The 26,960-nt window shown below is 34.4% G+C and overlaps 1 protein-coding gene across 8 annotated transcripts in view; it reads right to left on the bottom strand.

The window, feature by feature from the left end:
• Window positions 1–26,008, bottom strand: part of LOC119071232 (KH domain-containing, RNA-binding, signal transduction-associated protein 3-like) — a 45,904-nt gene extending 19,896 nt beyond the window's left edge. The window contains exon 1 of one of the 8 annotated variants that reach the window (XM_037176057.1): window positions 25,668–26,008. In XM_037176057.1, the coding sequence (XP_037031952.1) occupies window positions 25,668–25,881 (214 nt within the window). In that variant the 5' untranslated portion in view covers window positions 25,882–26,008. The remainder of the gene's footprint in view (window positions 1–25,667) is intronic. The other 7 variants (XM_037176051.1, XM_037176056.1, XM_037176055.1 and 4 more) reach the window with 7 other exon arrangements.
• Window positions 26,009–26,960: the final 952 nt, after the last annotated feature.

Here is a 26,960-nt window from a genome sequence, read left to right as displayed (position 1 = left end):
GAACAGGTGGAAGTGAAGACATCTGGTAAGTCATTGATGAATAACAGAAACAGTAGTGGACCAAGAATTGAGCCTTGTGGAACTCCTGATGATGGCGTGAATCCATTGGATTTACCTCCTCCGATCAAAACGAATTGCGTTCTTCCTGATAGATAGGACCGGAACCAGCGCAGGACATTTGATTTGATACCAAAATTCTGAATTTTTAGCAGCAGCAACGTGTGTGGGACTTGATCGAATGCTTTGGAGAAGTCCGTGAAGATTACATCCAGCTGACCACCATTAAGTATAGAGTCGGTGATTTGTACGGCGAATTCCAGTAAATTTGTTAGGGTTGACTTGCCAGTGACGAAACCGTGTTGAACAGGAGTAATATATTCTTTTACATGGTAGTAGACTCTGTTGAAAACAATTCTTTCGAAGACTTTGGATGCAGCTGCAAGTATACTTATCGGTCGATAATTACATACATCAGATTTCTTACCTGACTTATACACCGGTGTAACGCTGCTGACTTTCCAAGTGGATGGGAACACACCTTCATGAAGCGATTTGTTAAAAAGGATAGCCAGCGGAACACTGACTGTTGCAGACAGTCTTTTGTAAAAAATCGATGGGACGTTGTCAGGGCTCGAAACCTTATACTGGTCCAACTTGTCCAGAATGACTTTCACTTCATCGATGGTAACGTCGCAAATGTGAAGGTCCGGAGCTAACTGACTCACAACAAAGTCACGATAGTTATTATGCTTAAAGACACTTGCGAAATATTTCGCGAACAGATTACACACAGAATCGGGATCCGCAGCAGATTCTGAGTTATAATGGACTTGACTAGGCACGGAATTGGTTTTCCTCAGAGACTTAGTGTAGGAAAAGAAAGCTTTGGTATTCACGGTCACCTTCTGTTCTATATCGTCAATATAAGCCTCTTCACACAGCCTCTTACGAGACTTAAACTCCTTTCTCAAGAGAGAAAACATCGAGTAATCAACTGGGTCTCTCGTGCGTAGGAACTTGACTCTCGCTCTAACCTTCAACTTCAACAACTTTACCAGATCACCCGTGAACCAACAAGGGTAGGTCTTCACCGCGCTCTTAACTAAGGGAACCGAGTCAATCAGACCTGACACCAAACTATAAAATCTCTGAACGGACTGATCGACGTTAAGCCCATCAAACTCTCTATTCCACTCGATACGACTCATCCGTTCACTCATCACATCGAAATCGGCTCGAAAAAAATTTCTCTTTGGCGGACGGCTTTCATCAAGAAACTTGAGAGGGGAAACATCGAGCATAAACGAAACTGGAGGGTGGTGGATATTCTTACGAACGATCGGGTCATCGTCATCATCGACAACCAACTTATGAGGTTCGAAATTCGATAGAACGAGGTCTAAAGTCCGATTATTAACATTACGCTTGGTATTAAATTGATTGAGACCTGTCAGAGAGAGCAAATCCACAAATGAACCAGCAATGTTCCCTACGACGTTGCAAGCCTTGCAGCAACCATCTGTCTCGGCAACCCACGCTATAGTATCGGCTAAGTTATAATCCCCGACCAACACAAAAGATCCGTTCGGCTTGATCACATTTACTACCTCATTAATCTTTGACAGTTGGATGTTATAAACATCAAAAGAACTCCTGCAGGGGACATACCGAACATTAAAGTAAACTTTGCTACCATTGAGCTGGTCTAACGATACCCAAACGTCTTCCTGTTCAAGTTCCCAATCAGTGATCCTCATCGAGTAGTACTCCCTCTTTACGGCAATCAGACATCCACCACCATCATTCTTTCCTGTCAGCAGCCGGTCTCGATCGTGACGGTACACTATATACCTATCATCGAACAACTCAGAATCATCATAATCATCAGTCAGCCACGTCTCACACAATATTATAACGTCATAGTCATTGTAAAGGACGCCAGACCTGAACTCGTAGGTCTTCGACTTAAGACCTTGAACATTCTGGTAATACACACGCAGCTTCATGACTGGCACTAAGCAACCGAAATAGTCAGAAAGAAGATTTCTGAAAACAAAAATTTCGGGTATAGTCTTACGTTTCGATCTTACACAATTTATAGAAACCAGTTAGAGTTAAGTTAGTTGATTCACACGAATGGAAGAGCGGGATAAAATTTGGTCTTTCGTTTTGGACTTACATAAGGTTGCTCTTACAATCGGGAATCTCACAATAGAAATTGCAAATTTATCGTTCGGTTTTTCGTTTCGGTTTTACGTATGGAAAATGAAAAGGAAAATTAATTAAAAGATGACTGAGAATCGTCTATAAACAGCAAATGGAAAACATTACCCACAAAAATTCGTCGACCAATGAAAGTTGGTTTATCAGCAGGCTTCTTTTGATGCTAACGCAGGCGTGCAAACGCGTAATGATACAAAGGTAATTGTGACTTAATCTCTGCACAATACAGAACACATTTCTGATGCAGGTGACTTAGCATCAAGCAATGTTACCGTCGTGGCCTTTGTATATCCGATTGTAACTGCAGCAATCCGTACAAATTTGTGTATTTGTATGTTTTGACCGGATCTGGTGAGGTTATGTTTCGCATTCGGCACTTTATAGTTCAATTTCCTAAGCAAAATGCAGCGCAAACGATGAAACTTCAAATACACAAGCTTGAACATGCACTAAAATATTGGATAACGCTGACTTGGGTTATTCACATTGGTTTTAACTCTTATTTTTCTAAATTATGTCAAGTCAACCCGTTTTGTGTAATAAATTAAAATTGGTAAAACTTCGTTTTTGCCGCAACAACGCCGAGAAGACATTCCATAAATCTCGATACTTTAACGAATAATATTATTTAAGCTATAAATGAAAAACCACAATAGATTCATTCGTTCCATTTGAAGAATTTTCCTTCAAAGAAAGCATTTTCGTACATATTATCCGTATATAACCAATAAATTTGGAGGAAAATAATACAAATAACCGAAATACATGCTTATGGATGATGGGAATATGGTAGTATATGGAATGGATGGAGTGGAAGGCTGTATGGAATGGGAACTGGGTAAGGTATTTTGTGGTGAATCTTTATTAATTTATGTGGAATGATTGTTATATAACAAGGGTGAAAACGGAATTGACGAGCGAACTTTTTTTTTATTGTATTTGTACCATTTTGCCGTTTTCGATTCGAAGTGATTTCACTTTGGTAAGATTTGTAAAAAGGAATGTTTGAATTATTTTAGAGAACTGAGGGGAGTGGGTGAGAGAGACGAACCGCATCTATAAATTTTTATCAACGAAATAGAATAAAAAAAACGAGCTGACATTCAAACAGCTTAGCGATATTTCTATTCGAACGTTTTGTTTTCGCATACAAAGCGGGTCTCGTTTTTTTTCTAAAATGTATACCTGCTGTAGGAGTTCTATCCGCACATTAGCGAAATTGTTTGTAAATTGTATCGAGGGAAATTCTGATTAAAAATGGAAATTCAATGCGAATTGAATTACGATGAGCTCGGGGATACCTTTCGAAATCTATAATCGAAAAATCAATTAGATAATCTAGGATTTGTTTTGTATCGTCGGGTCTTTTTTCTCATTGGATTGCAGAGATCGTTTTATTTATTATTTTTTACATTCTGCGAAAAGCCATAGAATTGAAAAGTTCTCCGACGTTTCTTTATTAATTTCTACTTAGCCATTTACCTTTATCAAGAAGATGAAAATGAAAGATTCTTTGCATATCATTTCGATTTAGTTAAAAAACATCTGTCTCACACCTGTTCCATAAATTTCCTTTCATTTCCCTCAACATCATGAAACATGCGATAACAAACTTTCAAGTTTTCGTTTCAAATTGTTCGTCAGTTGTTATACGGGAGTACCGTAACGGTACCCCATTGAAAATGGATAAAATGCCCTCAAAACTCTGCGGAGAAAAAAAAAAATATTCTGAAACACACTCACGCGCTTTAGAATTTCTGCGAGTGAAATTAAATGATGTGAAAACTGAAAACATAATGTTGACGAGCAAACCTCACATCCAATGGTGCTTCATTTTCATATTTTGGTATACAGCAAACGTAAAACATTGAGGGTACAGTACAGTGTGAGAATAATTTGCTTTATTGGAATTATTTATGTTGATTGCAGTGCTTTGAACAGATATGATACAACAATCACCAGCCAAGAAATTTACCGATATAGAAATAATTACAGATATTATAAGTAAGTACGACACGTGTCGAACAAAATCGATTTGCTGTTTTATTGATTGTTTGATTAATTAACTTTCCAATTATGAATTTTAGGGATTCACATTCATTGAATGTTTACAAAAACACATCGAACGTAAACGCAAATTTACATCACCGATGAACATTTAAATTTAATAGACACAAGATAAAGACACAAGTAAAGCTAGAGTTGGAACTTTTAAAATGATTAAAGTTGTTACGTTCCGAAAGGAGGAAATTATTTTAATTATCAAATTGAATTAAAACTAATCTCAACTTCAATTTGTTTACGATGTAATTTTATGTTGGAAATAGTAAAATTTTCATTAAATTAAAGAGCTTCATGAAAACGTTGGTTTAAAATATGGAAAAGGAGGGACTATGCTCATTCATAATTTAATATGGAGATGTTTATGATTTAAGTTTTTGTAGTAAATTCTATCTAATACAACGAACGTAATTTTCGTTTTTAGTTTGTAAAGTAGTTTAGCAGTTTATCTTCATTAATGCATGTTCTATGTAAATTGCATCCTTCACCGGTTCTAATTAGGATTTATGACGCATATTGACTAGGTATCGTTCATTAATTAGCTGATAGTTTTACCAAGTATAAACATCTTTTGCATGGAATGTTTATGATGAGACAAAAAACCGTTTGCTATTAATCAAATTTTATACACGTACACCTGGATAGCATACGGTCGTGTTTTATAAAATCAATTAATTTAGCAGAATGGAACAAGTTACGGTACTATAGCAAGCACAAAAGAAAATATCCTGAACATGAACAATGTTTTCTTTTCATTTCGCAACCATCGAGTTGGAGAAAAATTCGAAACGCAAACCTAGTTTACCACACCGAGATTCGAGAGATGCCATTTTACAGTTCTATAGTAGCATTACTGGTTTGATATAGGGAGCGTCTGCAATTTCGTTGATTCGCCTGTGAAACGCATTTTATAGCCGAGAGGTGCACAACCGTGTTTTCTTTTGACATATCAAAACATCTTCGCTACATTAATTTTTATAATTGAACTGACGTATGGTACAAAAAGTTTATTACTCTGCTGAGCAATGTAACCGTGAAAGCATCACTGACTATAATTTTGTTTGATGATTAAACATTTACCAGAGAGGCAAGTGCACTGTACAATTTCCATCCACTGTAGAATGCTTGCTTTAAACTCTGTACTTTAATAATAATAAAATTTGCAACTTTGAAACCATATAAACATGTGAAATTCTGGCTAAATGTCATAATACCGTCGCAAAGCTACTTTTTCTGGCTTTAACATCAGTCACATAATATTACACTTGATATGGTATGCAAATACCTTTATTTCGTACGTCTGTTACAAATTACAGCTCACAGAAGGAAACAAAAATAAAATAAATATATCGTTTGGTTGGGATACTAAGCAATCCAACCATTTTTATGCATGCACGCGAGTCCTAATAACGAATATTATATAGAAAGATACGTAGTGCAACGATAAAATATTTCATTTTATTTCTTTTGAGTAATTTTCTACAGGGTTGGTTGTGGGACTGGGGATGCTTCTTTTATGCGGAAATTTTATCTATTTACTTGAAGAGTGGAGTTTGTTCTTGTCACGACTACAATAAAGGAGCTATGCGAATTACTAGAGAAAAATATGGAAGAGTTTTCTACGAAAATTTAATTTAAAATAAATTTCTTGAGGTTTTTTAACGACAAAAAACGGGATTGGTTTGTATAAAATGCAGTCTACCAGTTTAGCATGATGATTCAATTTAACATTGTTAACTCTGTTTAAAGACGACTAAGCTCATATGTTAGATTAACTTTTTATTTATTACATCAAACGTCCTTTTTGAGATTTTAGAGTAGCAGAAATTTTGATTAGTGAGCACCAGTCACGTAGAAAGGTTGGTTATATCACATTTAAATTACTTGTAAACTTTTGATCATCATTTCGAGGGGTTGCTCACTTATCTGATTAACATGATTAACCACTTGTTAACCAAGTGATTAACCACTCATTAGTCAAGTCAAACGTCTTAAATCAGTTAAGTCTGATTAGACGAGATCCAATTTTAGCGTAATCAAAGTGAGCAGCCCCTTGCATCATTTGCGTATGCATGTAAGGAGTACAGTACGATACATAGCGACTTGTACAGACCATATGAAGAAAGTACTTGCCAGTGATGTGTATAGTAGGTACTCCACACTACCTAATTTGGTGGAGTTCCCATGTCCAATGTTAATATGAATTGACCAATAAATTTTATTAAAGAAAATGTGTTCATCCCAAACATTGAAAATTGATTAGATGCTTAATTTCCAAAAAGCACCCCACAGTTGAGTAGCCAAATTTTGTTGACCAATGCAAAATTATCCGGCAATTGATTAAAATTGGCTAGGTCCTACCGTATAAGTGTGGGCGTCATAGAGCGAAAACAAAATCTAATTACTAAATTTTGAACTGAAGCAATTTTTGCGTAATCAATTCCCACAATGGAAGCGTTAACTTTCTTGTGATCAATTTTGTTTCCATTTCGAAAACATGCCCATTCCGTATAATGTAATTAACGTAAATTATTATCTAACGCAATGATGTTATGTGTATACAATGTAAAACATCGATGATCGATGCGATACCGCACACTTTCCACAGGGATAAGCACCCGGAAACACTTTGCTACTTTTGTTAATCAATCCTGCATAATTAATAGCTTTCAATATTTTAAGCCAAATGACCTGACTTTGTATTTTGTATCACGTTACACATTGCATATTTCATGCAACGTAACGAATAACACAGATAGAGTTCATCCCCTGTAGAACTTTCTGGTGTTGTTGAAATTATTGAGTTATAGATAAGGTAATGGAACACACTTAATTCGTATTTATGCAGAACACATTTATGAACGTTGTTCCAGTGAAGGTATTCTCATCCGGCGTTAAAATGTATTTCTCTGGAAATATAGTAATGTTTCTGAAACTATAATCCTATAGCAATGTAGTGCATGAAATTCGGAAAGTTTTGCGAGTTTTGGTGAATCATTTTCGAATGAGTTATGTATATCGGGGTATGATTAAAAGTTTTTGGTGAACATCTAGCACAAATGGGTATACTGTGGGAAGACAGAAAGCTTGTGGATGTTAAATTAATATCATTAGGGGCACAAAATGTTAAATTTAATTTAAACTGTCACACATTTTCGGAATAAATATAAATTCAACCGAATAATTTTACCATTCGTTCGGGGAGGATAGCAGACATGTTTGCCCAAAATAAAATTATTTTGAATCATTCTATCACATCAAATGGAATGGAAGAATCGATTTGCTTTTTTTTATGCAAATAAAATTTCTCGTCTAGTTCTGTCTGGCTTTTTGGCTGTTCACATTCAGTTCATGGTGAAAGACTGTTAATGGAGTGCTGAAGTCCAACTCTTGCATCATTGAAGTGCATAATTTAATGGCACCTATTGTTTGACCAGCAAAATAGTGTTTTTTATCAGCAAATTTATTTGTGCGGAAAATTATTCTCTCGCACAAATAGTTAAATTCTAAGCAAAAGAATGGTGGAATTGCGGCTGTAATAAATTTCGTAAAAGAAACAATATAATGTGGATGCAATGAGAGTGTGGTATTGAGGCATATTATGGTAAAGAAGTACTTTTCACAACGCAGGCGAGTAATAGTTTATTTTCTTCCCTCCACTGAATTTTCATAAGCCTTTGTTGTGAAAAGCGTTATGTTAGCCTCTGGAAAAACGTTGGATAACAGATGACTTTTGATCGCATAACAAACAACACCCTCGAAATGCAATTTCCAACTTTTGTTCACTCGTTGAACAATAGTAGATTAATATCTCAGTGAAGTTAGATATCTCGTATCCCCCGATATCAAGTTACTTCACTGATACAGTATGACATTTAAGGGGAACACCGAGGCTGCTGTAAATGGCAGTTATATTATTCGGAGACTTAAATGGTAAAACCGCTTAAAGACGTAAAGTAATATTTGTTTGTATGAGTAGATGGGCTGAAAAACAGCTGAAGCTAAATACGTCACTTATTTTTCAAAGTCGCCGACTGTAATTTTGCTGGCCTACGAATTGCATCCCTTAATTTACTTCATTATTGAATTATTTCGTCAATCTCATTAAAATGTAAATTTAGTAAAACTCTACCGTTTAGAACTATGCCGAACGCGATAAATCTGTAGATCGTAGGACAGAATTGTATTTCGTTAGTTAAGTCTTGCATACTTCAACTTATAATATATTTCTTTCCATTCCAAAGAATTTAGATCTTTGTTTTAAAATACTTTAGAGATGTGCATGTATGCGCTATCTGAGCAATTATCTAAAGTGTTAAGAAAATTTGGTTGTCGCAGTACAAACTTCAAACTTTCGCAACTCGGGAAATTTAATTTCCTTTGTTATCTTTAACACATTCGAAGAGACAAATCAAAGTTTGCGGTATATTTCCGTTTATCAAATAAAGTCGTTGGTAAAGTGAGCTTGTAGCAAATTTGCATTCAAGACACACGTATCTTTTCTATTCGACTTGATAACTAAATATGCAGACTGATTTCATTAGATTCTCTAATAATATTTGACAGAATGGAAGGCGGAACACACATTCATCATTATGATAATATGATATACATCTCAAACAATACATATTCGTCACTTATGTATCGGCCACTTTGCACATCCATTACGTTTCTTCGCATTCTCCAAAAATAATACCGTCACTCATATCAACACCATTAAGTAATTACCTTCAAAATGTTCGCACAAGCTCTTATGCAATCAATTTATATGTTCATCCAACACTAGATGTCTATTCAGTACAACATACTTGATATTTCACACCACCAATCAATAATCAATCAAAACCAAATGAATTTATAATATTTGTAGTGTTGATGGAACTTCCTTGCACACATATCGAACATATAATATGCGAAAGAGAATGTACACGTTCGGCTATATGGCTGTATGTTGGGGATGTAATACGAGTAACATTTTATATAGGACGAGAACATTTTATATATCAATAAAAACAACATCCATCATTCCATAATCTAGATGTAACCTACACCCACTTCAATTTATACATCATCACACGTATCTCTATCTATATACGTTTCGTTTTACCCTCAGTATGTACCTGAACGTGATTTGTGGCTGAAATGTTCTGAACAAAACAATATTACAAAATTAATTACAATTTTGAAATCATATTATTTGCTTGTTAAACTTCAATTTACTCTGGGCTGTGTGTGTGTTTCTGTGTACCTTCGCAATTGACAGAATTAATAACATGGATGGATAATAATATATATTTGCGAACAATATTTTTCGCTAGGGGGTGTATCGGAAGAAGAAAATTATAATTGTGTATTAAGGGTAGCTTTCATTAAATAGGTCAAATTTTGATCGTCAGGTGAAAATAAATCATGCCTGTGCGGTCTTAATTATTCATGTTCAATCAATTACCCATTTTTTCTTCGTTAATTTGATCAAGTTTATGATCCACAAATAAGACTTACAGGTTCTGCATCATTTTTGAGTAAAACCAAGTTGTACATTACCTGAAAATAGTTAAAGGAAACAGTTAGAAATGCAGTTTCGTGTAAGAAAGTCAAAGCTTGAGATTAACTACAATTTGTGTTAGATCTAGACTGATTAATTCTTAAGATTAATTAAAAGATGTTACATTTCTATATGCCCAAAAAAAACATTTTTTTTTAAATCAGAATGACCGTATCAATGAACCAAGCACTAGAACATATTTTTTGATTGTCACAAGAAAATCTCTACAAAATCCATTGAAAACCAGAAATTTTTTGCATCAGAAAATCTTCACGCAAAAAAATTAAATTTCGGATGTACGTTCAAGCCGTAAAAAATCTACATTTTAGACGTACATTCTACGTACTAGACGTAGTGATGTACGTCTAAGACGTTAAATGTACGGATAACTCAGCCATTGGTCTCATCGTCGAAATGTACGTTTTAGCCGTAACATGATTTACGTTTCAGACGTAGGATGTTTACATGTAAGACGTACAATAATATTTTGTTTGGTGTTGATGTCAAAAGTTATTTCTGAATTGTTTCACCAATTATTTAAAAGAACGTGATTTTAACGTTCATTTTAATATTATCGCGAAAAATCAACTTGTTGCCATTAGGAGTTCGATCGAATTAATTTGTGGTTATTGAGACTTCATCTAAGAAAAAGAGGTTCGTATAATGCGTATGGAAAGGAATTCTACTATTTAATTTTTAGCCCTGGCCTTTGATGAGACCATTATAATTTCACAAGTTTCTGATTGACTCGGAGTTGCCATTGCCAACCAACAAGCCCGAATCCGACATCAAAAGACGCGATGATAGAATTCCGACTTGATAAATGGACCAAATTGCGACTAAAAAATCGGATCTATTTTTGATTAAAACCTTCAATCTTCTCAGAGCCTAAAAAAATATAAGTACTGCAACAACATCCGACCTTAACAGCTCTAACTTACTCGAAAATTTAAGAACAAGAATACAAATTTGGATTCGGTCTCACCAGTCATTATTGCCTTAAAAGTAGTAAGATTTTCTAGCTCAATAGCTATAATTACATAATAAAATATCCAAATATGCCGAGAATCGTATGATCATGTGTTCCAGATGAAAGGAAACATGTGGCAGAAATTTCATAAATTATCTATAATAGTACATTTCGTACCTAGGACTAAAAGTCTTTTTAGCGTGTGAGAAGTTTGAATAAAAAAGGCTTTTAGTCCGTGGTACGAATAGTATTTTTTATATTGGACGGAGAAAAAGTGCGACGAAGTCGCACTTTTCGGGTCCTAGGTATGAAAGAGTACATTTCGTACCTAGGACCAACATCCAACAGTCATTTTTAGCGTGTGAGAGGTTTCCAGAAAGAGCCGAAGGCGAGTAATACAATAATATTTATCATATCCGACGGAGAAAACGTGCAACGAAGTCGCACTTCTTTGGTCGTAAGTATGAAAAATTATTTTTTAAAGTTTGAAAACTCGACTTCTTTTGGAAGTCTGAAATTCGATGTTTAATCATTAGAAAATATTGCCTGAATATTGCTACTACGTCTAAAACGTACATCCTTTTTCAACTATGTTTAAAAAGAAATGTCAAACAAAAGAACTCTTCAAAGTAAACTGTTCAAAATTCAACATCCAGTTAGCTCAGCGCGAAAATCATTGACTCAAGATCGAGAGGTCCCCAGTTCAATTCATGTAGGCATGTTCGATAATTCATTCGATTGATAAAATATCGATTATTTCCCTGGAATCGATTATCGATATTTTCATAAAATCAATATCAATCGAATGTTTTATCGATAATCGATAAATATCGACTGAAAATCGATAAATATCGACTGATAATCGGTACATAACGACTGATAATCGGCAAATATAGACTGATAATTAGATTTTCAGTGAATATTTGTTGATTATCAGTCGATATTTATCGATTATCGATAAAACATTCGATTGATATAGTATCGATTATTTGGAAATTTTATCATCGATTGATGATATTTTTCAGTGAACATGCCTAAATTCATGCCCATGACAATGTTTTTTTTTTGATTCGTGTTTGAGAAACTAAGCACTTTGTTTTGTATTGAGTAATAAATCTCACATCTGTAAAGTGGACAAAGGACGAAATAAAGCGTGGAACATCCTCAGAAAAATAAAAAAATCTTTGGAAATGCAAAAAAAAAATTGAAAATCATAATATTTCCTTGAAAACACAGCAAAAATAGGAAAGAAAATCTTCAGAAAAACACCAAAAACCCTCAGAAAATCATTGAAAATCCTCAGAGGATATTCTTTTTGAAAATCCTTTGTCAACAAAAGGAATTTCCTCATGTAGTGTCCGTTTGACAAGTGGATCACCACCGGTTCTCAGTAGCTTTTTGTCGAGTTCAAGTTTTTTATAACACGGTTACGGTTGCTTCGTGAAAAGAGACTTCACCTTTTCCAAATTTATATCTTTTGAATATTTGACACTGCAATTATGTCAAATATAAATGTATTATCCGAAGTGGACTTACCAATGTTTATCAGCATCAATTTGAACATCTTGACTGTATTTTCGTAAGTTCGGTACCTTCTGTATATCTCATAACTCTCATGCCTGTAGGACGTTGCAGATATAAGAATTAACTCCATTTCAATTTATCATGTACGTACAGCATTGACGTTGACACAAAATTAATAGAGCTCCATATCAAGTGTAGTTACATAAGTATTTCCTTAGTATTTGCATCATCTGCTAAATACATTGGAGCTGGGACTGAACAGGAATTATTTATCAACATTGCTAGTTACGGAAGTTACGCATCGCATGACATAAACTCTCAACAGAAATGCCAGATTATAATTAAATTTATCTCGACTCACACATTTTATAACTGTCTAATTTCCCTTCAGAATTCTTTCACATCTTATCCCGTTAACATGGATGAAAGCTGTTAAACATTTTTAAATCATCAAAATTTCGTATGGCATGGTTGCTGAAGACGATATGGAATTTAATATCATCTTTCCTACGTTTAATACAAAGTAAATCGGACAAAACAAAATAATTTTATAAAGGCAATCTCGAAGATGATGTTACGTTTGAGCCAACGTTAAAAGGCCATAAATTGTGAGTAATGATATGTGTCGCGAACACATACACACACTCATTAACTTTAATCCAGCAACAAATTTTTCGCCGCATCCATCATCATAACTTTTAGTTCTGCTCATTAAACTTTTCTTGTTGTCGGGTTTAATGAATATGTCTCTCAAAATATGTACATCACAACGTACATGTACAAGGTAAAATGTAATATGCCTCAACTCAACTCCTATTAATGGCATCTAGGTGCATGGCATTGTATGTGGTAAAGCAAAATGATATATCAAACATATAATACTGTGTGTAAAATCATGTTGTACAGATATATCCTAGGGCACGTTTTATAATTGTATGTAACATACTAACATGTAAGGAACATTCCTTAAATTAGATATGACGACAGAGTAGATAAACATAAATATCTTATGTAATTTTTACTTTACGATCGTACACATTATTAACCAAGATATGTATATAACGATATTCAGAGGACATGTTATAACAAAATTTTGTCTAAAACATCATCATCATCATCATATTATATGCGAATGCCACATGCGATGTGTGAAATTTCTAAAAACACTCGCTACACAAAGCTTAAAGCTAATTGAGTTGTTTTCGTATGAAATATTTTCGGTTCATTTTCAAACATTCTTACCCGCCTCATAGTGTCACTTAAATAAACATAATAATATGGCTGTGTGATATCCTTCAATAAAAGGATATTTTTGCAGGCGGCGAATGTGTGAATGTGTATGCATGGAGTCAACATATGTAAATTAGATTTATGTGTATATTAGCATAATTTTCAATGTAAACATTTTGATATTGAATAAGTTTATTTGAATTCAAGTGAGGTTGTCGGTTGATGAAGCAAAGATGCTTATGCTTTTTTTTCCAAGCAAATATTTACATCTTTTCAGTTCAGATACTTTGAATAATTGGAGTAATTGAAATGGAATTCGAGAGCAGCGTAAACGTTAGTTAATTGATCTAGATTCTATGATTTTGCATGTTATAGATGATTCGGTTTGCGATCGATTACAAAGTCTCAATAGATTGTGCAGTGTCGTGAGTTCAGCTGTTGTTATATGCTTGTTTACTCTGCAATTATGAACCTTGGGTCGGTTTAATAGTCGGCTATAACATAAGACCATGTGTATAGAGCATCTTACGCATAGTTTACACTGAGATCTACAACAGAGCCATATTCAGCTATTGAAAAATTGCTGACAAGTGTAACTGTCAACAAAAAACATGCTCAATTCCTCCATTCCATAATTTCAATTTATAAGTCGACTTTTAAATAACATTTCAAAATCGGAATCACTCTATCAAGTAAAGAGTTCAATTCTTCTTCGAACAATACAAAGATTTAAAACAAGGTGGTCATGCAAGTGATACAAATTTTTGCACCTCACTAAACAATTTAATTAAAACTAGGCCCCACCTGTTGGGTGGGTCAGATCCCTTGACTGTTTGTCTGAGCTTCTCAATAGTATTTTTATTGACAATGATTTATTGATTTATTTCAATGAAATGTAATTTTGTATATTGATTGCCACAAAAACGCATTTAGAAGAAGAACTACTAGAACGGTCTAATAAATCTCTCATTGATGATTTAATTCTGTTTAGTTTCACTGAAAATCTTCGAAACTATGTATATAAAATGCCCCGGTAAAAAATGACGTATGTTTTCAATAACATTTAAACTCGTGTCAATTGCGACCCTCGCTTCGCTCTGGCCGCAAACTTCACACTCGTTAATTTTTGTTCTATTTATTCGGTTTTGTTTACAAGGCAAAGTCACATAACAAGAAAAATACTATTGAAATAGATACACAAATTCTGTTAGCAACATCAGTTTGTTCGTTACACCAACATAATCTATCTTAGAACCTAACCTCAGGAATTGATTCCATTCTCCACCAAATATTTTGTTTTTAAATCGGTTGAGAATTACTCCAGTTGTCGTGGTAACAAAAAGCAGAAAAGGCTGCTTCGAGAACTACTCCCAGATGGTTGAACCGATACCGCCCATTTACGAATTTGACCTGAGGATTTCAATACTTCGTTGATTAAAAAAAAGTTTTTGAAAATCGGTTGAGATTTACTCAAGTTATCGTGTTAAGAGCAGAAAAGGCTTATTTCAAGAACTACCATTAGATGGTTGAACCGATACCACCCATGTTCGAACTTGACCTGAGGATTTCACTACTTCGTCGAATAAAAAAAAGTTTTTGAAAATCGGTTGAACTTTCCTCCAGTTATCGTGTTAACAAAGAGCAGAAGAGGCTTCTTTCGAGAACTACCACCAGATGGTTGAACTGATACCACCAATTTTCGAACTTGACCTGAGGATTTCACTACTTCGTCGAATAAAAAAAAGTTTTTGAAAATCGGTTGAACTTTGCTCCAGTTATCGTGTCAACAAAGAGCAGAATGGGCTTCTTTCGAGAACTACCACCAGATGGTTGCACCGATACCACCCATGTTCGAACTTGACCTGAGGATTTCACTACTTCGTCGAATAAAAAAAAGTTTTTGAAAATCGGTTGAACTTTCCTCCAGTTATCGTGTTAACAAAGAGCAGAAGAGGTTTCTTTCGAGAACTACCACCAGATGGTTGAACTGATACCACCAATTTTCGAACTTGACCTGAGGATTTCACTACTTCGTCGAATAAAAAAAAGTTTTTGAAAATCGGTTGAACTTTGCTCCAGTTATCGTGTCAACAAAGAGCAGAATGGACTTCTTTCGAGAACTACCACCAGATGGTTGCACCGATACCACCCATTTTCGAACTTGACCTGAGGATTTCACTACTTCGTCGTCTAAAAAGAAGTTTTTGAAAATCGGTTGAACTTTGCTCCAGTTATCGTGTCAACAAAGAGCAGAATGGGCTTCTTTCGAGAACTACCACCAGATGGTTGAACCAATACCGCCCATTTTCGAACTTGACCTGAGGATTTCAATACTTCGTCGATTAAAAAAAAGTTTTTTAAAATCGGTTGAGATTTACTTGAGTTATCGTGTTTACAAAGGGCACAAAATTTTACATTTAACGTTTTTTCATCACATTTCCATACATTTTTAATCATAGTGAACGTGTTATGTACGGTGTATTTGTTTTCGTATAACCCATGACTTACAGTCAAGGGAATTATGTTATTACCTCGTACACTACAACTGGTCGTCATCAAGCTCCTAATATTTTTGTTTAGCTTCACGTTCCAGCAACTAAAGAATTTCGGAACCTGTATCTTCCTTCATTACTTTATAATATTAATAGAAGAATGTAATATCATAAAGCTTGACTAGCTCAGCAAGTTTGTTTTTATCGCTTTATCATAACAGATTCCATAGATTTGTTGTTTTTTTTAATTTTCTAAATTCTTTCTCCAGTATTCTCGAATGCAATCTTCATCAAGATCATAAAAATATTCTCTACGATTTATGGTTATGGTTTATCTTTTAAAATAATTGGTTGCATTGACTCTTCCATGCAGTTAAAACTTTTAGAGTGAATTTGCGGAAACTTCGAACAGCTTCAAAACAAGCAATCGGCGATTGATAAAAACGATGTATCAAATGATTCAGGGGGCATTTCTGAGTAATTTACAGGACGAATTTAGCTTGAAATAATTTCGGTTTTATGACAGAACTGGTCAAAAATTGGTCTTATATGTTAATAAGCATTTAATACAGTGCAGAACTGGTCATACTTGGAAGTCGGCCGTTTCTCGAAGGATTTTGAATTTTTATACGAAAAATTGAATTAATTGGCCTTTTTCAATTTTTATTTCCCGAAGTGCCTTTTGGTAGTGAGTCAGACCCTGACTTGATATTGTCTCAAATTAGAAAGGTGCGATGAAAATTGGAATTCCAGAGAATTTTTTGAGTAGTACAAGAATGTATAGTGGATTCCTAAAAGAGTGGGTGTGTCGCCAATAGTAGAAGTCATTACCTGTCCAAGGACATCAATATCTTCCGAGTCGGGTACTGTAAAGACTTGAAAAAGTTTGTAATTTTTCTACTTCTTAAAATGTCTCCTACGCTGCTCACACGAAGGTTTTCTGAAATTTTTAAAAGATCAACGCCACGTTGGCAACTTGTGCGTCTCTAAAATGCCTACCAACTCCTATAAATTTAGCCCGTTTCTTATCGTCAGAGATAAAGAGAGTGTAAATACGAATGGAGAACGTAATATATTGGATAGATCAGCGTGGTGACTGATGTGTGGCAAACAATATTCATGCGAGCCTGTGAGCTAGTAAAGACGTGAATATTGTTGGCATTAGTGGTTAACGTTAAATGTGGCGCATAAACAACTGAAATGACTTCATTTTTGCTCGTCTCGTTGGTCGAGTTAGATAGGCGCTAGATTCATAAACCAGAGGTTGCTAGTTCAAGCCCAGCTGTAGACAACATGAGCAAAAATGCTTTCAGTTCAGATTTTGATGTCTATTATGTTTAATAAGAATTAAAATTTGTTTGTTTTACACAAGAGTTCACAGGTACTCATAGTTCTCGTCAGAACGATAAAAATCAAAAACAAATTTGATCACCCCAGTACAGACCAATTTTCGACCAGAGTCCTATCATAAAAACGAAATTATTTCAAGACAAAGTTTTTCCTGTAAATTGCTCAGAAAAGTCCCATGAAACATTTCATGAAGCTTTTAACAATCACCGATGGCTTGACTCTTAACTTTATATAGATAATAAATTGCAAATATGCGACATGCAAAATAATGAGTTCGAATATAAAAATATAGCCGATATTTACGACTCTACCACCATTATTCTAAAAAGAATGGATGTTTTCCTTGAAATGAAAACGGTAGAAAAATGTCTTTTGGTAATAAACTGTCCATTAAAGTCACAGAATTTTATTTAATCGGTTGCAAAATGTCGTTTTAAAGCTCAAGTTTTTTTTCAAATGCAAAATACTTCCAAATATTATTATTACAAAAATGGCGGTCCTTCAAACCTTCTAAAATGTATTTAATTTTTGATATTTTCCCTCATTAAAATAGAAAAGAGAAAAGAAAGCAATTTACGTTGTGTGCTTTTCCGTCCTCTTTTTCCTTGTCAAAATTAAACCACCCACAGATTGTTTTGTTTTCTTATTTTTTTTTTTTTATTAAATTTTGCTCTCCATATTTTTTGGTGGGTTGGAAACTTAATTTAACTTTTATGCGAATGTGGATATAAAACAAGTGAAGTGATACTATGTACGAGCCACGAAATTTATGTTAAAAAGCAGCGTTTTTCTATCGGCAAACTTTCTATTTGTTTTTATTTTCAAAGTATAATCTATTCGAAGCAATTTTCATCTTAATAATATAACCCGTGGAGTGTAATATGCATAATTTTTTTTTCGTCTTTCTTTTCGGTGTAACGTTTGCTACAAATTGAATGTCTCGTTAACCGCATTCGTACTGTACGTTATGATGTTGTCAAATTTTTGGTAAAGGCCCGTTGAAATAAATTATTCATTGAAAATCTTAAGGTTTATTTATGACAAGGGATATAAATTATATAGAAGTCAAATCAAGAAATAAAATGTACGATGGGTTAATGAATTCCAGCAGCTAACAAATTTATGAAGCAAAATTATTTATCTAAAGAAACGGAATAAGATATGGTAATGCTTGCCATAATGTATCTGCCTCGTGAAAATAACGCTAAACATTTGAATCGATGCATATGCCTAGTTGGTGTACTTTTATTATTACTAGACATTATTACCATTTTAACATTGCCGGCAAGGAAATTGAAACAGGAAATTTGTGGATTATTTACAGATGAATTAGTATTCCCAATATTATAGGAAATTCGCATGTTTTATAATGGAAATAGTAATGAATTAAGTAGGTAAAGCACACATACATATACGTATTGTTCTATGATGGAATCTTGCTTTGAACGTTCTCATATTCATTTCAAAGGATTTATGAACAAAGCTTCCTTGGTACGTGAACAACTTTAAATAAAGTAAAGCAATTAAGAAAAGATAACAAAATGCAGATCCACCTAGCAGACGTTGGGTAAAACATTTGAGTTCTGTTACATTATAAATCTCGATTTGCTTTTCAACTGAATGCACATAAAGTTGTAAAGTTTGAGAACTGTAGCCTGAGAGAACGCTTCAAAAACAAAACAGTAAAAAACTGAGCAACAATAAACGTATTGTGGCTGTTAACTTCTAGCAGACATATAATACACTGTGCTCTTGTTGGAAAATATTTAAACGAATTTCGATTTCATGCTGCGAATTTCGTTTGCCATGCTGGATGTAGGTTACATCTAAGAAAAATAAATCAATTTCGTTCACTTAAGTGTAGAGAAACAAGTTCACCGCTCCAAAATGTGGCTTATCTTCAATAACAATAATGAATCAAATGAAGTGGAGTAACTAAACTTCGATGGAAAACATCGAAAAGTTGTATTTTCATATATATACGACAGGGAAAGTTGAAAGCTCTGCACATTTTACGGTTAGCCCAGTAAGTACAATAACTCATAAATATTATGCTAAAAATAAGTTGTTTTTCTTCGTCACATCTTTACGTGTGGAAGAAAAAGATTTATATCTTGGATTGCGCAAACATTATAACGACAACATCACACACAGACGAAATGGAAAGCTTAACGTATATTTTCAATATTATATAATAAGAATACATCATACGTATGACGCCCTCCAAAAATATTTTCTCTGTAAATCCTGGTTATAATAAATGTACGGCATTCATATAAAATACGACGGCATACAATACCATTGGCATATACACCGAAAGATGATGGGAAAACGTAGATACTTTTATCGAAACACATAAAGGAACGTCGACATCTAAATCTCTTTCTTTCTATGAAACTGGGAAGGCAACGTACCTATACTGAAAGATAACAATAATATTAAAGTGTGTGTACACAACTCATATATATGTATCCACAAATGTTTGCGGTGGAGATAAATGTGGAGGTGGATTATGCATTTTTAAAATTTACAAAGCTTTCACATCTCACACTATGCCAACAATAACATAAGAAACAGCTGTATCCCACGTCTTCAAAATTACATATCATAACGACTTCTGAGGGTTTTTCGGGTGCGATATTATTATTTATTCGGTGCGAGAAGTAAAGTTATAAAAGAACGGGGAGATTTTCTTTGACAATGTAATCAGCTTGTCGAAATCTTTAGATTTTGTGTGGAATATTTGTGAGCAAACAATACTTTGATTATTCATACAAAATTGTGTTTGTATTACGAAACATAATCGGCAAAGAATAAGGGTCTACGACACCATATAGAAGAGAAAGCATCTGTAGTTTTATTGTTGTTATAGTTACACTCTTATTATGATGTTATAATATAGACGAATCGCGTCGAGTCTAACAATTGTGTTTTCGTAAACACGCTGATTCTTTTGTGAAGCATAGTAACATAACTGTAAACAAATATGTACCTGTCGTGGATGAGGTAGGTCGAAAAAATCCACTTCAAAAAATATATTTGTTTATCATTAGTTAAATGAGCTAATTATCCAGTTTGTCAGCACGGATAACAAGAGAAAATTACATGAGCTTGATTAGTTGACTAGAAGGGGTGGGTACAGTGATAAACTGTTAGTATATTTACGTGTTACGGCATGTTTCATTTTCATTTACATTGCCTAATCACGTAAAGCATTGTACTTACGAGGTTCCAAGTCGTTATTTGACAAGTGGGGAATACAGCCCTACCCTTCGGGTCGGGCTGGAACACCCCACTTATCAAATACACAACTTAGAACCACGGAAGTAATATACTATTAACTGTTAACCATAAAATGTAAATGAAAATATTAAAATGATACTTACAACAAAGGAAGTAGTAGATTTATTGGGCGATATAGTCATAAAATCTACTACTTCCCTTGTTGTAGCAAATACCGTCGGATATGCTTTTCGTTTATAGCAGGTTAACGAGAAAGGTCACCTTCTGCTTCTTCTTTTTTTTATTTAAAATATCTAAACATACTTCATATTTCGAATAAGAACCACTTGAAATAAAATGAATTCAATGACCGAAAGATGTAAACAAACAAAAACGTCTCCAACCACTGTCGATCATGTCATGGAACGTGACTGTATTCATTAGCCAAATGTATCAAGATACGATAGACATTTATGCTTAAAGTTTATTAAATGCTAACGAGAAACATTGTTTAGTGCACAATTGATTCGAAAAGCGTTCGCCTTTGTTTTATTCTTTACACAGGTTATCCAACTCTTGTGAAGTGTGAACAATAGACTCTTGTATTTTGCAATTAATTCATGAATAAAGTAATTAAATTCTGAGACAATCAACCTTTACTTCGCTGGAGCGCCAAAACATGAGCACGTTTGAGCGGAAGCGTGTATGTTTCGCAGCTTATTTGCATTCGCTCTATGAACATAAACATTTTGTTCACGGATCAACGATATATAAAATGCAGTGCATTAAAACGTACAAAGGAAAACTTAAATGGTATCCACTCGAAACATCAGAGAGAAGAGAATGAGTCAGTTGTGTGAAAATGATGTACAACTGTTGAGACAATAAAACGTTCGTTTGTTTACGTTTTTCGCGCTGTTATAGTCTACTCAGACGGAATCTTTCCGTGTGCTTGACGATGGGAATTATTTATGAAGTCGTAGACTCCATAATCGAATCATGTAACAAAGCTTGTAACATATATACCTCTCTGAATATACTGATTAAATTACCCCATCAATCTTTCATTTGTGTTGGATCGAAAAATTAATGAACCCTTACGTTTCACCCCATTTTAAGTTCGAATTCGATAAAAACCAATCGACTGAACATGTTTTCCATATTCTAACTTTGTCTTTGTGTAACGGACTGGCCCTGCTAAAACGTAAAAAATACTGTTTTTGTCAAACATTTTCGAAAGTTTCCAACAAAAGAAATTCAATTCAATATCTAATTAATTATCAATTTGACAAATAAAACGATTCTAATGAAGATTCATGGAAAACGACAAAAGGGTATACGGATTTGGCGAGCTGGCAGAATATATCCATCCTACCGTACGTATGCACATCTAATAAAGGCATAAATGAACCGAGCGAAACTGGTGGAAGGATTGATTAATTCGTTTGGAAAGAAAAGGTAAAAATTTTTCATTCAAAAATACTTTCTCTGCTATTTCAACGGATATAGATGATGTTATCGTAAATGTTGAGTTTAATTTTCTTTCAAAAGAAGGATATTACATGAAGCTTTTGTTTCGCAACAAAAACTCAGATCGATGAACATGTTAATTGAATTCGGTGTTCAGTTTCTAATAGATCTACGGTTTTCACAGTTATCGACAAACAGCTTGAGTTTGTCAGATAAATCATTGGAACAATGGAAGAGAGGGTAGATTTGTAGATATGTACACGTTTATCTGGCACGTTTGTATTTTATTTCCAACTTTCTGATATTTCGTTCGATATTCTTTTTTGTTGGTGTTCGTAGTGTTGAACTGAAATTTGTTGATTGGATAACAAACATAAGTTTTTATCATTTCCTTATTTTTCAATTTTGGGAAACTTTTCAAGTAATTTTCAACGAAGAACTTGTGGCGTATTCCAATTTAGTTGTAATAAATACAATGGGTAGACAGATTCAATAGGAACTTACCCAATTGCATTAGTTGGATTACCTGCAGTCTAATTGAATGAGACTGACAGTAATTGTCTTTGTTTCAACGGACGACATTTCTGCTTACGCTTTTAGATTTTTTCTGTTTAATTGAAGTCAAAAGAATTTCGAAGCATAAAAAGAACCACGAAGCGAATTAAACTTTTCTAATTAGTGTTACTTGAAGTACCTTTTTTTAGTGGAAATGAAAATATTAAGCGATCTGCTCAAGTTGACATTTTCTGTCCTTCCCCAAGTTGAACACAAAGTTTGTCATGAATACACTTCGCGAAAAAAAATAAGAAAAACAAATAAAAACGAATCAAAATTTTTTAGTATTTTGTCGTCGCACTCTTTTGTCACAAAGATTGAGTTCGTGTGCACACAATTCTTCCTTCCTAATTATATTTGTCGACTAAGAGAGTCGAGAAAGAGAGGACCCGAAAAACACTTGGCGTCGATCAACTTGGACCAAATAAATCCAACGGTCGACCATCGAACGAGATACAACGACACTTGGGGTCTCAAGGAATTATGGGTCTCGGCGTACGAGATGGAGACAATTTGTAGATGTCCTATGTCCAGTATAATAAACGAATAAACGAATCAACAGTTAAAGACAATATGACACTCAATATGTCCCCTAACGGTCAACATTTAAAATATCACCTGGGGAATAAAAGTCGGAAATTGCATTTCGAGGGTGTTGTTTGTGGCCAGAGCGTAGCGAGGGTACGAGTGAGTACAGAGGCTTTCGAAGTTTAAACGAAGGGAAGAAAATGACTATCTTCTCGTCTGCATTCTGACATAGCTATTCGCTCGAGTTTCCTATTTCTCCTCGAGGCGAACACATAATTTTTCATCCGTGCTTGGCGTGAATAACGGTTTTTATCCTCGAGACAAACACATCAATTTGTTTCACAATTTTTCAAAACCAAATCAAAGTGACACTTTGAAAACAAACCCTTGATCACGTCATGGGATAAACAAGAGCTGAAAAAAATAAAAATTCTATCATCTGGATCATAGAGGGCGCGGCGTCAACTAAGCACCATCTTCTCACTGCAATCAGCTTCAATCAAACGAAGTAAAAGATTTAATATGTGGCAATGAATGAGTGTAAGGGTTAAAACGTTCATTGATGTTAAAATGAATGATTAAAATTTATTTGTGCGTCAATTCCACTAGAAGAATCACTAGTCAAGTTAAGATTGTTTTTAATAAACGTTACAAAAATAAATTTGTAGAAATGAAATTGAACATGAATTTGCCGAGCTTTAATTCAATTCTGGTGCTTCTCTCTGATATTGTACGAGAACAATTTAATATTCTCAGCTATACAATACGATAATATATTCGTAAAGAGTTGAAAGCTATGCTTTATACGTTCTACATTAGACAAATTGAACTGTACGACGAGTGGTTTTATTTCGGTAGAAATTCTACCGAAAAAAAGGAGCAAAACGAAACACTATATATGTGTACCAACCATTTTCATCTAATTTTAAGTAGTAGTTTCGTTTGTGCTTGGAATATTAAATATTTTTACGATATGATTTCCAGTACTTGTGATGCGAGACGAGTGAAAATTTTCATCGGGTTGATTATGTCGTTCGATGAGAAGCTTCCATTTGGGAGTGGATGATAGTGCGAAACAAATGCGAAAAAAGAATTTTGATTCGTATGCATGAGGTTTTATGTACTTAATCTGTCACGTATTTGTCTGCTTGTCATCAGTGTCTTCAAACGGGTATTTGCAAAAACACACCTTGAGTATGTAGATTTGGGAAGTAAGTTAAATCAAATAGAACAACAGTACTTGTATTTTCAGATAAATCAGATGAATGCCATTTGATTGGAACGGGCTCCGCATTCGATTAAAATAAACTTCAAAGAAATAAATCCAGGGTATCAAAGTGACTTGTACATCGGCTGGTAATTAGTAAAAAATATTCAGGCTTCCACATTGTTTCAACGATGAGTATCAGTGGTCTAAAACAAATATCTCTTTGAACATAAACAAAGGTTTGCCAGAAAATGTTTCCTAATTGTGAAGGACTTCAATTCAATTAGCTCTCGTCGGCTAATTTATATTTTAATGGAGGGAATGCATGGTGAAGGTAATATGAACTGGTGTGCCTCTCAAGCACATAAGTTACAATGAGCATAAAATTGAACCACGCCATTATTAATTGACCATGCCTACTAGACATTGCCTAGATGATGAAAGAAATATCGTCTGTGTTCAAGTTCGGTGTTCTCCGAATGCGTTATATTTGGGCTAATCGAATCCGTTTGAGACGAGACAATAGCGTTATTTCTATCCATTGTATCCAGAGCAGGGCCTATTTTAATTTTTGGTAATTTTTAGTAATTAAAATTACTTAAAATAGACACTGATCCAGAGTCTGAACCAACTGACTCGATTGTCCAAACATGGCCGGAAATGTAAGTCATCAGGACGAGGTCAGGGTCTGAACATTTTTCTTCAGTCCCAGACAATCGCAAATTTAAAGTAATTGGAAATTGTTACCTGACAAAGATGATTACAGAAGACAACGCTTTGGGTGTAATTTGGGCTTCAATCAGATTAAACCTCAATACCAAAAATGAAAAAAGTGGCGACGCACCCACATAACCTACTAATATCCCAGGTCATGGTGACTACTAAATTTAAAAGACGATTCGAGTTGGCTGTGGTGGTTCATCAAAAAGAGATTATAATTTTTGAACACCTTGGACATTGAACTACGGAAAAACTAATTGAATGGAAAATGATGAATTCAACTAGTTCGGTGTGCCGAATGTCCCATAAGACGTTAATCTAATTATCCCATTTACCGGTGTAAATACAGACTTCCATACAGATTGAAACATCGACTCTGGCTGTGACATCGAAGCTTAAATCTATAATCCCTAGAATCAGCATTAAATTGTACCAACACCAGCAGCTCAGAGAAAAAATATTACGAGAAAATTTATAAAGCCGGCGTAAATCGATGACCGCCATGATGTCAAAAGGCATGCAAGACAGCAGAGCAATCGACAATAATATTTAAAAAAAAACAACATTTACCTTGTTCAAGTAACCGTTCAGCATGCGGATATTTATGATCGATTGACACCTTCTCACTCAACAATTCACGTAAATATTCACTAACTTTTTCGGCAATTGGATGATCTTCTTCGTCATCTGATTTTTCGGAGGTTGCATTTTTTTCCCGTCGTTTAAAATCACTTGAGCCATCCCCATAATTAAAATCACCGTTTGTATCGTACTGTTCAGCCATTGTATTAGTCAAAGGGCTAGACTATAAAACAAATTAAATTCGAGTCTATCTTAAACAAAAAGAAATCAACAAAATCTCAAGAAGAATGTAGTTAGTTCTTTTCATTTGACAGATAAGATGCCATTTTGGTATTTTGTGGTAGAAATATCACAATACCAAAAAATGTGTGTACACCATGGTGAATATTGAGAGTTACCAGCGTACCAGTAAAATTGGCGCGCTTTCATTCAATTTTTTATCGAATTTTTTGGCTGATAATTTTTTTAATGACGATTCCTTCATTAAAAAAATGTTTTTGTTTATTAATCTAAATACTTATAAATTAGTATCAGTATAGTGATGTTTCATATAAATTGTGCACTTGTTGTACGGCTCATTCTGTTGGCTTGTGTCTATAAGACTGAAGTTCCTATTTTTATACAAAAAGATTGTCTTATGCCCTTCCATTAATTAACTTGATAGAAGGTTAGGGTCTCACGACAGGAAATGACAAGCACTATTGATTTACTATGAAATTTCATTTGATTGTAGAAAAATAGCTTAAATAACATGCAATGCAATAATGCATCGATTGAATTATAGATTATAGTAACTGTGCTTGCCACAGGCACTTCTAGATATTTTTGGTTTACTGATTAATTGATAAGTCAGTTCTTAGTAAATGACGCCCCTACTTTGACAATAAAACGTATCAATGAGTGTTAGGTGCGCTACTTCATCTGCTAATGACTACGACGGCGTGATTCACAATGATACACAAAATCAAGGCTGTAAACTTTGGGGAGTTCACGCAGATCGTTATTTTATTAGATACGCCGGAACACATCACTTTTGAAGATTTTACATATAGGTTTGTTCCAAGTAACTGTAAACACGAACTTTGACAACCCGAACAACGACAATTTCATCCATAGCAACGTCGCTTACGTGATATTTCATACAAATCGAGCAACGTCGCCTACGCGATTTACACTGAGATATTATTGAGGTTATGGTTATATGGATGAAATTTGACAATTCATATGGCCTTGGAACAAACCTATTAAAAAAATTCACCACATCGTCACGGCGACGAGAGT

Source organism: Bradysia coprophila (genome assembly GCF_014529535.1).
Source record: "Bradysia coprophila strain Holo2 chromosome IV unlocalized genomic scaffold, BU_Bcop_v1 contig_144, whole genome shotgun sequence".
NCBI lineage: Eukaryota > Metazoa > Arthropoda > Insecta > Diptera > Sciaridae > Bradysia > Bradysia coprophila.
Note: the sequence above shows the minus strand (reverse complement) of the source record. Positions and strands in the feature narration are given on the sequence as shown.